The following is a 16,184-nucleotide window of genomic DNA, read 5'->3' on the forward strand; positions in this document are numbered from 1 at the left end:
GTAAAAAATCATAGATTCAAAGAGAAAGCTAATGAGGAGTGGAATATTCTATGATGGTGCGAACCAAAAATTCTCCAAAGAGTACAATGTTCTTTCATGTTTTTACTCCACCCACCTCCTATGTTCTTTGTATTGAATATATTCTCTGACAATATCAAGGTTCCTTTTGCTGTTCTTTAAATTGTGCTCACTTTGTGCTTTTTCTCTCAAATCCACAGTTGCTTATAAACAATGGTGTATCATAACTTAAATTACCTTGGCAACACTGTTTTACAGATCTTGAACAATCTGATATGTATTAACGAAGTCAGTGATTGCTTTCAATAAGAAGTTACGTTCTTAGGGATTGAAAGAAGTATGCACAAAGCTCCAGTCTTTAATTTTTCTTTATAGTAACTAAAACGTTCTTTCCTGAAAATTAAATTCAAATGTTAATCCCTATTAAGTTTCACAATCTGAGTATGTCAAACCTCATCTATTACAGGAAGAGCCAACACTTTACCTCACTTTCAAATTCCCTTGTTGGAGCTGTCCATCATACACCGATAAAATATCAAAATCTTCTTCAAGAGCAAAGGTGTGGAATGACAATTGTATCCGATTGCGTTCTCCCGTGATGATAATCCAGGTGCAGTTAGCATAGTTTGGGTAACCATGGGGAAACCCTGGACTCTCAATGGTGCCATTGGGACCCTGGACTAAGCCTCCACAGTTCTGACCTGAAAAAGAAAACACACCAAAAAGCATATAAGTTTGGCCTATCTTTAGTATATTCTTTAAAAAATTTTCCAACCATTTGGTAATTGTTTTTTGGCCACACCATGTGGCTTGCAGGATCTTATTTCCCCGGCCAGGGATTGAAGCCAAGCCACTAGAATTGAAAGCCCAGAATCCTAACCACTAGGCCACCAGGGAACTCCTTGGCCAATTTTTATAATGACTTATTGTGTGAGCCTTCATGCACAAATACTGAATGATAAATTGTAGCGGTGTTCTCCAGTGTTAAAAGATAGAGAATAACTCCTCCCTAAAAAAAAAAAAAGAGAAGGAAAAGAAGGAAATATACATTTGGGTACTCATATTACAAATTTGGGGAAATTTTGTTTACATCTTCAACCATATCAGACTGCCACATTTGTGAAACAAAGCTGGTGCCAACTGTCTGCACATTATCATGAGGAAACACTGCCCACAAGATCCTTGCTGGGGAAATTAAATTGACAGATAAAAAAACCATTAAGTCACTCTCTAAATACATACACAGATGAATATATCTAAAGGAGTGCGATCTGAGGTACGTACTATGAAGAGTTAGGTAAAAACCATGCTCAAACTTCAAACTATTTGCACCCACATTGGTTAAAGTCCCACAAAGCCAAAGAATAAAATGAGACCACGGGGAATCTTACCCAGTTGAAAACAAAAGGTGTTAGGAGAAATTAAATTATGCGGAAATGAAGGAGCAAGCCCACCAGCAAAATAAGGGCCCTCCCCTCTATGGATGTCTTCCTGTTTATCTGGTGGGATTTACTGGATGACAGAGAAGGGAGATGTTTGTTGAAATGATGGGCTCCACTAAAGAAAAGGCTCAGAATCAGGAACGGGTGAGTTTAGGTTTCCTTACTCAGGTTTGTAGGGTAACCCACACTTCGCTCACCTGTCTTATTCTTGCTTCTCTTAGAGAGGAGGAATTATGATAGCTCTAATGTTCAAGAGCTACATATTTGATGTTGTGATTAAAGTAAGAGATATTTATTTGGTTTTGTCCCCTCTGGCACAGAGCTCCTTAATCTCTTGGAATTTCCTAAATGAAGGGGGTGGTGGTGTTTTGTTATGTTAATGGAGCACATTTTGGACCACACATAGGGATGGGGCTGGTTGCCAGGAGAACATCACCACGTGATTACAGGGTTGCAACTTTCAGTCCCAACCTCCTGACTTTTAGAGGGAAGGGGGGAGGGGCTGGAGGTTGAATCAATCCCAATGGACAATGATTTGATCAGTCATGCTTGTGTAATGAAGCTTCATCAAAGACCTCAAAAAACGGGGCTCCGAGAGCTTCCAGGTTGGTGAACACCTGGAAATACTGGGAGACCGGTGAGCTCAGAGAAGGCAGAGGCAATTCTTCATCTGGCTGTTGACTCCTATCCTTTAATAAACCAGTAATCTAATGAATAAACAGATTTCCTGAATTCTGTGAGCTGCTGTAGCAAACTAATCGAACGCGAGGAGGGAGGCCTGGGAACCTCTGATTTATAGCCAGTGGGTTGGAAGTACAGGTAAGAACCTGGGCTTTCGATTGGCCTCTGAAGTGAAGGGCAGTCTTGGGGACTGAGCCCCTTACCTGTGGAATCTGATGAGAGGAATCGTAGGACACCCACTTGGCGTCCTGAGCATTGCTTGTTGGTTGGTGTGCGGAACCCTACCCTACGGGTGGAATTGGGTGCAGGACCCAAACAACAAGAGAAGGGGAAAAGATGGGAAGGGCGGGTGAGTACCACAAAGCCCCCTCAGTTGCTGAGCAGGCTGGGAAGTGTTCCCCAGAGCTGGTTCCAGGCTCCCTCAGCCCCTCAAGATGCTGTGGCATGGACTCTACCATCGGGCTCTCCTGGCAATTCTCAGATTTCATGAGCAGTTCCAAAGAACTGGACCTTTTTTTGTCAATTGCAGTCCTGGGATGCTTGCAAGGACCTTCTGCTAAAAGGACAGCATCAGGGAGGTTAGGAACAGCCACACACCTGGACCACCGGATTGTATTGTTACCACTGGACAAACCCTAAAATCCCCCCCTTCCCAACCTCACCAATCCAACTCCTTTGGAGTATAATTGCTTTATAATGGTGTGTTAGTTTCTGCTGTATAACAAAGTGAATCAGCTATACGTATACATACATCCCCATATCTCCTCCCTCTTGTGTCTCCCTCCCACCCTCCCTATCCCACCCCTCCAGGCGGTCACAAAGCACCGAGCTGATCTCCCTGTGCTATGCGGCTGCTTCCCACTAGCTACCTACCTTACGTTTGGTAGTGTATATATGTACATGCCACTCTCTCGCTTTGTCACAGCTTACCCTTCCCCCTCCCCATATCCTCAAGTCCATTCTCTAGTAGGTCTGTGTCTTTATCCCCATCTTACCCCTAGGTTCTTCATGACATTTTTTTTTTCTTAGATTCCATATATATGTGTTAGCATACGGTATTTGTCTTTCTCTTTCTGATTTCCTTCACTCTGTAGGACAGACTCCAGGTCCATCTATCCACTTCTCTTGCTCCCTGGTTTCCTCCTCACCTGTTCCTCCCACCTCCCCTTCCCACATAACCACTCCTCTATATAAGCCTTCAGGGACATCCTAAGTGGTCCCTGTAGTTGTTTATATGTTTTCTGTGCATGACCCCAAAGTGTGTCTTCCACGACTATGGCTCAGCCAGACTGGATGAAAAAGAGCAGAGGCTAAGAGCAGGACGGGTGGATTATCTGAACTTCCCTAATAACGCATTTTAATCATCTTAACCATAACTATTACGGACATGTGAGGGAACAAAATAACTCCTATCAAATTGTTCCAACGTTGAGTTTGTCTGAGGTTAGCTCTTCAGTAGCCTCTGCAAATGGCTTGCAGTGTTTCGTTCCCTCTTAATCTGGCCAATTTCCACCAAGATGTTTAGATGTATTTAAATGTTTTGACACTAAGAATATTAAGAAACAATATTAAGAAAAATCTGGGCACGCTCAGATTACTGCAATTAGTAGAAGCCCTTGAATACAAGTATTATCCTAGCTTTTATTGTTGAGCGACAAACAAAATTATTTCCAACTACATTTTACACTTAAAAAAATATTCACCATAGTAGCTCTCAGTGAGCTCAAATCTTTCACAGTAATGGTATCAAATGCTTGTGGGAGTCTGCTAAGTCTTAAAAAAAAATTAATGAAAGGGATTTATGAGTTTAAAACCAAAGAACTAATAAGAAGCCCATTTTCCACTAACTTTAAATCTAACAATAACACTGTAACAAGTAGATATTAAAGCTGTGGGGTTTTGAAAGGTCTTTAAAGAAAATAGCTTTTCTGGTTTATCTAGCAATACATGCTTCACGGTAAATCAAAGAGTGAAGACTTGATCATAAATTGGAGGAAGAAAAATAAATTCAACAGAAAAAGTGTCCACTGGAAAGCAGTTACTATTATAGACCCATCATGGTGAACCAAATTATCAGATATTACGATTTTTTCTTCAAGGAATAACACTTAGGCTGCATTTCGGTACCAGTTATTACAGGGTATTTTGCAGAATGAGTCACATTTGATCCAGAGATAGACTTTTCCAGGGGGCCCGTTACAAACTTAGGGAAGTGCTCAAAGGTTCTTGGGTGAGTAACTGTCAAGCTTGACTGCACGTTGCAAACAACTGAGGAATTTTCAAAGAGATGGAGATAACGTCTAATGTAGTTGGTCTGGGCTGAGAATTTCCAAGACAATACCAGAGATCTTATGCTACTTAATGTCACGTTTTATTATAAAGCTACAATAATCTGAACGGTGTTTAATTGTGCCAACCGAGATAAAGAGCCAGTGGAGCAAAAGAGAAAGTCCCCAAACCCACAGAGATACAGACACTAGATTTATGACAAAAGTGGTGCTGCAGGGCTTGGGGAGAAAGATGGTCTTTTCAGTAGATGGTGCTAGGCCAATTGGACAACCAAACGGGAGAAATAAATCTTGATACCCACCGCACAATATACACAAATATCGGTCCCAAATGGGTTACAGATCTAAATGTAAACTGTGAAACAGTAATGCTTCCAAAAGAAGCATTAAAAAAAAGAATCTTCACAACAGTGTGGTAGGCAAAGATTTCTTAAATAGCACACAAAAAGTAATAATCATAAAAGGAAAACGTGAGAAGGAAATTCAAAACAAATTTTTTTAATTGGATGTATTTCCAATCCATGTATTCATCCAATGACCTATTCACCATCTAATGAATAAAACGCACAGATCAACAAGAAAAAGGCAACACAATAGAAAAACAATAACTAGAGGTAGCTGGAGACTTAGAATCAGAGGGGATTTTTCTAAAATTGGAAAGAGGCGAAGGGATCATAAAATCTCCGGCTCTGACTACTACCCCACGCACCCACCCCAGGCCAGGGCCTGTCCTGGAGGTGTAAGGGAATAGCATTTTGTGCTAAAGAAAAACAAAAAACAAAAGAACCCAATTTATTTGGTCTTTCTTTGTGGAAGTAACAACCCCATTTTGTAACTTTTGTTCATTCCACACTTTTTTTTAACATCTTTATTGGAGTATAATTGCTTTACGATGGTGTGTTAGTTTCTGCTTTCTAACAAAGTGAATCAGCTATATGTATACATATATCCCCATATCCCCTCCCTCTTGCGTCTCCCTCCCACCCTCCCTATCCCACCCCTCTAGGTGGTCACAGAGCACCGAGCTGATCTCCCTGTGGACTCCACAAAACTTTTGATGCTACGAGGGAACTTCGAATTTGCCTGCAATTTAGTCAGTATCTCCCGACCCATGTAAATATCTCGACTTTTCCTTAAAAAAGTCGATGAAAATAATTATTTGTCTAAGCAATAGTACTACAATGGTATCGACTAGAGTTCCTCAGAGTAAGTGGCATTAATTCAAAATCCATACTAGTATTGAATTGAAGGACACCTCCTTATAACAATTACTTTAAAGCTGTGATCTCAGCATCTCTGGGATCTAACTAAGGGTCATGCTTCCTACATACCCACAAAAATAATGGCTGCCACAATGGATAATTAAACTAAAATTCTTCTCCAAATGGACATCCGAGGATGGAAAGTCATTATAATTAACAAATGTAAATAATGTATACCTTACATTCTTCAACTGGTACCAGAACCAATACAGGTATCATGTTAATGTCTACCTGACATAAAAATTGCTTCAATGGAAAGACATACTTTTCACTGAATAAAATAAAGCCACAGATGAAGGTACACAGATTATATATGTCATATGTATACATTTTCAGAATTTATATGCACTTTCACATAAAGATGGAGCATGGGACGTCCCAATTGTCCCACCATCCACAAACACCAAGGTTGTGGGTTCCCAGAAGAGTTTTCATCCTACCTTCCTTATATGACTTTCCACCCTGGTTCTTATACTTCATTGGGCACTTGCCTGCTACGGAGAACTCTCAAATATTCTACAAATCTTTTCTTTTTAAATTGCTGACATCAATGCTTGATTTCAATGTTGGCCTTAAACAGCCTCAAATAAGCAGATTATTTTAACTGGAAAACAATGTTAATGGACAAACTTTTAAATATTGTAAATGTAATCATACATTTATATATTGCAAAATAGAAATCTACTGTAAGTACATTTGTGAATTATATTTCCTAAGGGCAATGAAATAATCAGCAATTTGCAATGATAATTTTAATCTCTTAACGAAAATTATGTTGTTTGTTCCAGGATGGAAAACTCAGTTACTACTATTCTTTAAGAAACTGTCCTTAAGGTACTGATGCTAGAAGTTACCTTGAAATCAAATATCAGTGTCAACAGGAAAAAAGCAAGTATATATGTATCTACACCTATACATATAGTACCTATAATACCTATAATTATAGGTTACAAATAATAACCAATAATGGAAGAGAATGTAAAAAAAAAATATATATATATATATATATAGGTATAATGGAATCACTTTGCTGTACATTGACACTAACACATTGTAAATCAACTGTATTTCAAGAATATTTCAAAATATATATATATATATATATCAGTATATATGGAAGTCACTCACCATCCCATTACCAACAATAATTATTGTTGAATGTTTTTTATTATTACTGAATTATTATTCTTCAGTGTTTTTTCCAATCTACACTATAATGGTGCTATATTACCTGATGTATAATATGTGAGCAATTTGTTTTGGGGTGACTCTACATTTGCCAGTCCTAGGGACTGAACAGGAGACAGTAAGAACTACAGGTGTAGTGTGTCTTGCTTCGTCGGTCGGTCGGCTGGTTGTTGACGTTGTTGTTTTTTCTGAGAAGCTACATAAGATCGCCTGGGCCTCAACAAGGAGACTGCAGGGAAAATCCCAAGTCCTGAGAGCAGTGTAGCTCATGACGGTCAGATGAGGTGCAGCGCTGGAGGCTGGGGAACCCATTCTGGGAAAGGCAGGGCTAATGTGCTCTAGGACAGTTCCCTGCGTTGAAAGTCAGTCTTGGAAACACTCAGCTGAGCAAATAGCATCCTGCCCTGGTCACTCCTGAGATGCAACGGCCCCTCTGCTCTGAAGGGTCACCACACTTGGGTCTGTGCCTCACCCAGATCCTACTCTCTGAATTGTGCTACGGTTCAGCACACACCTTTCACTTCCTAGAAGAGAGTATTCGCTGAGATGGTTCATCCTGGTTCACTGTAAGCATTTGATGAATGAACATACATATACACAAATGCCTTCCTGACTCCACAAGCTGTTGAAATGGCTGTTTCCCTCAATTCTGGACCTGCTGACCCATTCCTGGAAAGTAACAGAGGTAGACGACATAGTATTTGTGAACTCATATGCAAGCGTCTGACACCTACTATCTTGTTTAATTCTTGCACAGCCTTTAAGGTAGGAAGTAGCTTAGCTTTTGCAAGCTGTTATAATAATTATTTATTTATTATCATATACTTATAGTTACATTATAGTATTCGTAACAGTTTTGCTAGCTGTTGGGATATGTATTCAGATGAAGATTTGTGATAAGGTAGTGCCTTTGCTGTATAAAACTCCTTTCTGAGAGCAAACATTTTGCCATCTGGGATGTTTTAACCTGTGGTTTGGTTCAGTGACTCCAGAAAATCATGGTCTATAATATTCAGTATGTGAAGACAGCCATACCAGGAAAGGACACTCTGTCCTGAATTCTAGCAACAAGGAAGCAGGTCACGTGACAAATGATTGCCAGGACCGCAGACGAATAATCCGGAGATGGCAACATTTGAGAAATATATAGTTGCCTTCTAACTCTCCGTCCTGATATCATCTAAAAGAGTAAATAGACTTGCGTGTACAGAGTGTGAACAAAAGCTGTATTATCATCACAACCCTGTCTCTCCTTGGAGGCGGACATTGAAAATAAATAGGTTTATGTCCTGTCTGCAACAGGCTCAGATAAACCACACTGGTTCATTTTGAGAACGAGGCAATTCAGGAAGTTTTTTTGTTTGTTTGTTTTGTTTTGTTTTAATATTTATCATACTTGGTGGCTGTCTCCATTCATTCCCTTCATCCATTCTGCAAAAATAAAAATTTACATTTTTCATATATTATGTAAGTTTCTATGCAAATACAACTTTCATTACTTTCTTACAACCAGATTATGGACCTCGAAAGCTTCTCTTATTTTGGAATTTGGGTGGAAATATACTCTACACCTGTAGATTGGCTGCAAGACCGAAAATTCCCTTCTCCTATTGGATGGGTGACAACGCAGTAACTCAAAAGTAACAGAGAATGGTGCACTGTGATCCTCACTTGCTTTTTTAATTTTCCTTCATGACTAAGGAATATGATGACACGCTTATTAGAATTTCCAATATCAGGAGGCCTCGCATTTCACTCACGGCAGCAGAAGTCTCTCTGATCAGATAAGTACTTTTTTGAAGCGGTACACAAATCAAATACGCATTAAACTCTGCTCTGCATTAATGAAACCAAGCGGGGCCTGTGCGACTCCCAGGCGAGGAGGCCCTTTTGCCTCCCGTTTCGTGTTGGCAAGACTCCAAGCCTTCCCTGAGTTCCAAAGGGAGGATTTGAACAGCTCCGAAGCAGCCCAGAAACCACCTGAGGCAAGACTAAAGGGACCAGAGAAACTCATCAAGATTAGGAGACACATTACCTGAGATGAGATTAAGGGGTACAGGCCCTGCTCACACCCTGATCTTGTGAGAGACCCTGCCCTTGAACCATGGTCATAAAGCCCTCATCAAATCCTCTGGGGATACAGAGCTTTTCGAGGCAAGAGCCTGCTGTGGCCCCCTTTGCCTGGCAAAGTAGTAAAGCTCTCCACTCCTACTTCACCCAAAACTCTGTCTCTTGAGATTCGATCCGGCACGGTGCACAGAAGCTGAGCTTCCGGGCATCCTCATCTCCTACGGTTTCATTGGCTATTTCAGGGTCTGCATTATTTGGGAAGGGATGAATTGTAGAAGGATCATGACCCTTCCTAGGACTCTGATTGAGGTGTTTCAAAATTACAAGTCTTCAGGCATTTTCCAGGAACTGCATGCCCTAAAGGAAGTTTTAAGAGCATTCAATTTCTCAGCGTACCCACAGCAGCAACTGTATCAGCTACTGTAGCTGACAGCCCGAGGCTGCTTGGTTCAGTTTTAATCTCCAACACTTAGGGGAGATTACTCACAACGTGAGCAAAGAAGAAAAATAGAAAAGCCGGAGGCACGTAAGCCTTAGTCCCTGAGATGGGGCCAAAAAATCAGTGCTTCCCTAATGACTTCACCGCCCCTGAGCAAGGCCATGCAGGCAGCCCTTACGCTACAGATGAACCATCAATGAGCCATTAATACCCAATTCTATCACTTATAAAAGAGAGCGGGGATTTCACTGGACTATGTAAGTATGGAGTACAATCTTTCATCATTGTACTAAAGTTTGTCATCATGACCATGTGAAAACTTGGTCTGCTTAACACCTTTCCCTTTCTCAAGCACCCCACGACTGTCCCCACCGCAGGACCTTTGCATGTGCTAATCCATCTACCCTAAATGTTCTTCCCGCAGATCTCCCTGGATCTGACCTCTCCTCCAGTGGGTCACAGTGCAGGGGGCTCTTCCCAGACACTCATGTCCTGGTCAGTAGCCCCCCTCCATCCGTGCTCACTGGCCCATGCCCTGCTGTGTTTCCAGATGGCATTTATCATTCTGTGAAAATATCTTGTTTGCTTCTTTATTCGTTGTCTACCTGTCTCTGTAACAAATACGTAAACCTTCTAAGAGTGAGGGTGTTGTCGGTCTTGTTTATAACCCCGTTCCTACAAGACTGTCTGGCACTCAATATTCAGTTATGGAGGCATGTGGGTGAGTTGGGGTATATATGTGTGGGAAACAATGGTGGTGGTGGTGTAAATTATGAGTTATAAATCTATGTGCACACTCATGTGGAAAGAATCTGTAAAAATATAAAGTAGTGGTACTAGAAGGAAACTTCCTTATATTCTCCAGCCAAGTGATTACCTAGAACATTCAGAGTGTAGTGTTATCATTCTAATTCCAAGAAAAGGGATTTTATCATCTCCGTCCTATAGAGCAGTCTGATTGGCAAGAGCTCCTAAGACTAATTTAAATATTCCCTGCTTCAAGTGTAAATTGGTGCAGCCACTATGGAAAACAGTATGGAGGTTCCTCAAAAAACTAAAATTAGTATTGCTATATGATCCAGCAATCCCACTCCTGTGCATATAACCAGACAAAACTATAATTCAGAAAGATACATGCACCCCAATGTTCATAGCAGCACTATTCACAATAGCCAAGACATGGAAACAACCTAAATGTCCCTTGACAGATGAATGGAAAAAGATGATGTGGTACATATATGGCATACTACTCAGCCATAAAAAAGAATGAAATGATGCCATTTGCAGCAACATGGATGGAACTTCACTTATCGTACTAAGTGAAGTAAGTCAGACAGAGAAAGACAAATACTATACGATATCATTTGTATGTGGAATCTAAAATATGACACGAATGAACACATCCATGAAACAGAAACAGACTCACAGACACAGAGAACAGACTTGTGGTTGCCAAGGGGGAGGCGGGTTGGGGAGGAGTGGATTGGGAGTTTGGGGTTTGAAGATGCAAACTATTACATATAGAATGTATATGGGACTTCCCTGGTGGCACAGTGGTTAAGAATCCGCCTGCCAATGCAGGGGGCACAGGTTCGATCTCTGGTCCAGGAAGATCCCACATGCCGCAGAGCAACTAAGCCAGTGTGCCACAACTACAGAGCCTGTGCTTTAGAGCCTGCGAGCCACAACTACTGAGCCCACGTGCCACAACTACTGGAGCCTGTGCTCTTCAACAGGAGAAGCCACTGCAATGAAGACAGAAGGCAGCCAAAAATAAATAAATTAATTAAAAAAAAAGAATGGATAAACAACAAGGTCCCACTGTATAGCAAAGGGAACTACATTCGATATCCTGTGATAAACCATATGGGAAAGAATATGAAAAATAATATATATATATGTATAACTGAATCACTTTGCTGTACATCATAAATTAACACATTGTAAATCAACCATACTTCAATAAATAAAAAAAATAAAAAATGAAATAAAAATTTACTACCACATATTCCCTGCTCTATTTGAAGCTAATTTTTCTCTTATTTGATCCTCCTTCACACACTGGCATCTCTGCCTTTCTAGAGGTGAGTCATAATTCAGGATAAGGCAAGGCTGTGGTTAGTCAGACTGGAACTGCTTAGATGTGAGGTCAATGTTGTTTCCTTAGCTATCGCACCCAGGGGAGGGTTTTTTAGTTAATTCTAGGAATGTAATAGGTTTACCAACTGAGAAATTCTTGCACTGATGGTAATAAAGTCATTCAATATCAATCCACTCTGAATAGATAAATTGGAAGAACACTGTACCTAGTGTAGGGTCAAAAAAGCACTGGGCTGTGGATCAAACAAAACAAAAATGGGATTAATTTCCAGCATGAAGCACTGGGGATTGATCAAGTCACCTGGCTGATAGTAGCCTCAGCTTCCGTGGGTGGGAGATGAGAATGATACCATGTTGCAAGATTGTAGTAGTGATTAGAGATGAAGCACGGCTGAGCAGAGGTAGAGGCTGGAAAGCAAAAGGATAGCTGCTGTAGCTACAGACGGAATGCTTGTGTCCCCACAAAATTCATATGTTGAAACCCCAATCCCCATTGGTGTCATGGTGTTAGGAGGTGGCACCTTTGGGAGGTGACTAGTTCAGAGGGTGGAGGCTTCATGAATGGGATTAGTGTCCTTATGAAAGAGACCTCAGAGAATTCCTTCACCCCTTCTGCCATGTGAGGACACAGCATGAAGACGGCCATCTATGTTCCAAGAAGAGGATCCTCCCAGATACTGAATCTGCTGTCACCTTGATCCTGGACTTCTAGCCTCCAGAAAAGGGAGAAACAGATTTCTCCTGTTTATAAGCCCCCAGTCTACGGTATTTTGTCGTAACAGCCTGAACTGACTACGACAACTACAGATGGCCCCCAACTTATGATGATTTGACTTACAATATTTTGACTTTATGATGGTGCAAAAGCAAAGGAGAAAACATACTTCAGGTTTTGAGTTTTGATCTTTTCCCCAGGCTGGTGATAGGTGGCCTGATCCCCTTCAACCCAAGGTCACAAGGGGAAACAGCCAACACGCCTGTAGACACAGACAACTATCCTGGAGACAGACAACTATTCTGTTTTTCACTTCCAGTACAGTATTTGATAAATGACATCAGGTATTCAACACATTATTATAAAACAGGCTTTGTGTTAGATGATTTTGCCCAACTGTAGGCTAATGTAAGTATTCTTAACACGTTGAAGGTAGGCTGGGTTAAGCTACGATGTTCCGTAGGGTAAGTGAATTAAGTCCATTTCGATGTATGCTATTTTCAACTTACAATGGGTTTATTGGGATGTAATACTGAGATGTAACCCTATCGTAAGTCGAGGAAGATCTGTACTGTTTTCAAAAAGGATAGTTCACTGGAGAGTCTCCTGAGTTTAAGAGAATTTTACAAGTTAAATAATGAGTGGGACCTCACCCTTTATCTGGCTCTGCCCTGCTTTCCTTTAAATGCCTGGGTAGACGTTGCGTTTTAGGAGATGCCTTCATATGCACCTGTGTCTGCCTGGTGCCTCGTCCACGAGGTCCTCAGCTCACAATGTGGTACTTAAAATACTAGGATTGCCATTGCCAAATTATTTGACTTTCTAGATTTTGAGTGATGAAGTTGGTTATATCACAAAACAAACCAAATTAACACAAACGAACAAGCAAATAAACTGTACTTTATCATGGTTCCCAGATCTCACACTGATGCTCTTTCAATAGGTGACTTTTGGTCTGAAACAGGCTACCATCTAAATTTGAGTCTTTTCTCTCAGAAACTTCAAATCTACATTTCTCTACTGCAAGTTATTTTGAACTCAACTCGACTTTGCTCATAGAAGCACACCATGCATTGTCAATTAAGATAATTCTCTCTCCACGGACTGTAGAACTAATGTTCTTAATTGTACGTCAGATATTGCTTTATCTTTTAATGAAATACCCAGTGATGAAACACATCATGATCGGTCAATAGAATTGAATTGTTCCTCAAATTTGAAATAATGTAATTCTGTATTTCTGCTTTAATACATGAGAATTCAAAAGAGGTATAGGGCTTCCCTGGTGGCGCAGTGGTTGAGAGTCCGCCTGCCGATGCAGGGGACACGGGTTCGTGCCCCGGTCCGGGAAGATCCCACATGCCGCGGAGCGGCTGGGCCCGTGAGCCATGGCCGCTGAGCCTGCGCGTCCGGAGCCTGTGCTCCACAGCGGGAGAGGCCACGGCAGTGAGAGGCCCGCGAACCGCAAAAAAAAAACAACAAAAAAAAAAACAAAAGAGGTATAAATCAGTCTCAAGGTAATGGTGGTAAAACAATGTAGGAAAATACGTTTCCCTTAAATAGAACATTTAAAATCTAAGATGTTGATATAATTTAACCTTGATGCTGTACAATCAATTCGGTGATACCTGTTAAGAAAAGTAAAATAAAACTATCACCTGACTCCTTCCTGGGTGCTCCAAATCCCTACCTGCAATGGGGCCTATCGATCCTCTACATGAATTATTTCTGTGCAGATGGATCGCCACCATTCTCTTCCCCATTTCCTTCTTTTTTGAACAGTAGTGAACAATTTCTAGATCTGCAAGAGAGATTTTTAAATTCTAATACTATGTTCTGTTTTAATGTTTAGTGAGAATTTACCTCCAAAGAGAAACTGAAATGTTAAAAAGTCACTCTAAAACCCCACTAACCTATGGTCATCTATGAAGCGTGAAGCTAATGTAAACTCTCATAGAGGAAAGGGAAGGAGAATATTCATCCATGAGGTCCTTTGTGGTTAAGGAAGATTTTCAGATTTAGAGACTGAAAGCCTGACAAATCACGAACAGGTATTTTTTTTAACCTTATCAAAATTAACACAAGCACTTTAAAAATAAAAAGAAAATGTGTAATGATTTCCTATGTACTTTGAATACCACCCAGAATGAGTGGCTGAGACAGCAGATAAGTCAGAATCTTAAGGGTCACTGTATAGGTTTAATAGGAAAGAACTGATCTCCAAGAAGTTGTGCTTAAATTTATCAAACAAACAGGTTTAAAATCTGCTTGTCCCATTGGGCAAATAGACCACTGGGCCCAACAGGACTCCTGAAATGGTTCAGGTCTCAATTTAATGTCTCTCTTGGTCGCTTTCCCCACCTGTGAATCTCCACGGAGATGACTCTGCCACCCAGAATCTCAGTGGCTTCCGGGAGGGTCCACCACTACAGGACATCAAACGGTGAGATCCCTCCCCCCTCTCTCTCTTTTTCTCTCCCTCTCCTGCCCCGCCCTGCCCATACACACACTTGCACACAGTGCTAGCCTGCTTCCCTCGCCTCTGGATGAAATGGTGTTGGGTTTTGTATTAGGAGTCGGTGTCTTCCTGAACGAAATACTAGACCTCCACACGGTGGCTGCACACTGGAAACTACGACCTATGTCACCATTCACGGGCTGGCCTAACATCTTTCAGCAGAGTTTTTCACACTTGCAATTGTGTTTTTCCTCAGAGTCTTCACTATTTTAGGGAGAGAAGGTTGGGGGTAGATCCCCCATCATGATGAGACATCAGGACCTGTCTTCCCCGGATCCAGGGCTCAGCGGGACCTGACAGGGAGCGTCCCCTCAGTTACCTCTCAAGTGGCGAATGTGCATTTTACGGATGATGGGAAGGGATGCGGGTCTATTGTGTCCTGAAGTACTGATGTTTACTCAACAAACGGTGGCGTACCAAGTGCCATTACCATATAATCTACACCTTGATTACCTATCTCCCTTGGCCCTGAACGCCTCACCTGGACTGCACCGGCTATACCTGTCAGGGTGTGTAAAAAAAGCAAGTTATTGTTGATAATCCATCATTATTTTATTTAATCTTTTCATGAAGATCTAAGTGCTCTAGACTGGAAGCCATATGAGGTCAGAATCCCTTACCCTAGAATCTGTGATTCCATCCTAGGTGCCAAGGGCTGTGTCCAGCACCTACTAAACAATCAGTCCATGGGAGCAGGAAAACTGCGCTGATTGCCATGTCTGATAAAGGACAGTGTTTCTCCTATGGTGATCACTGCATCCTTACTCCACGGCAAGCACTTTCCAGACTTTCTCTAGCCCTCGAAATGATCTTGATAGACATGCACTGTCATTCCTTTTTTTTTTTTTTTAAGAATATGTTGGGGGTAGGAGTTTAGTAATTAATTAATTTATTTTTGCTGTGCTGGGTCTTCGTTTAGGTGCGAGGGCTTTCTCTAGTTGTGGCAAGCGGGGGCCACTCTTCATCGCGGTGCGCGGGCCTCTCACTGTCGCGGCCTCTCCTGTTGCGGAGCACGGGCTCCAGACGCGCAGGCTCAGTAGTTGTGGCTCACGTAAGTGATTTGCCCAAAGTCACACAGACACAAAGGCCAAAGCAATGGGAAGCGAGTCAAGTTTATTTTGGCTTCAAAACCGGTGCTCATCCCATGACACCATAGTTTAGAAGCCGTATACTATCACTTTCTTCTATTTTCTAAAAGGAATGGATCCTGCAAATTGTGCTGCAGAAGCACAGGGCAGTGTCTGAATCCTCAGAATGTTCCTACTGCTGTTCAGGAAGAGACAGGTGACCACGTAAATTGGGAAAGAAACAAAAAGCGCGTTTGTGTATCTGAGCTGAAGGCTGGATTCTGCTTGTCTGTCTCTACGCGGGGGCATTTAAGAAAGCGAAAAAAGCTTTCTTTAGTTATGGTTTGATTCTTTAAATAACTCTTTTGACCCAAAGCTCTTACATGCTTAACACAT

At 41.4% G+C, this 16,184-nt stretch overlaps 1 protein-coding gene across 2 annotated transcripts in view; it reads right to left on the bottom strand.

Annotated features, from left to right (window-relative positions):
• The window catches only part of CSMD1 (CUB and Sushi multiple domains 1), a 1,746,885-nt gene that overhangs the window by 1,409,658 nt on the left and 321,043 nt on the right, over positions 1-16,184 (bottom strand). For both annotated transcript variants that reach the window (XM_049704254.1, XM_049704253.1), the window contains exon 2: positions 503-719. In XM_049704254.1, coding sequence (XP_049560211.1) covers positions 503-719 — 217 coding nt within the window. The remainder of the gene's footprint in view (positions 1-502; positions 720-16,184) is intronic.

The sequence above is a fragment of the Orcinus orca genome, chromosome 21 (assembly GCF_937001465.1).
Source record: "Orcinus orca chromosome 21, mOrcOrc1.1, whole genome shotgun sequence".
Lineage (NCBI taxonomy): Eukaryota > Metazoa > Chordata > Mammalia > Artiodactyla > Delphinidae > Orcinus > Orcinus orca.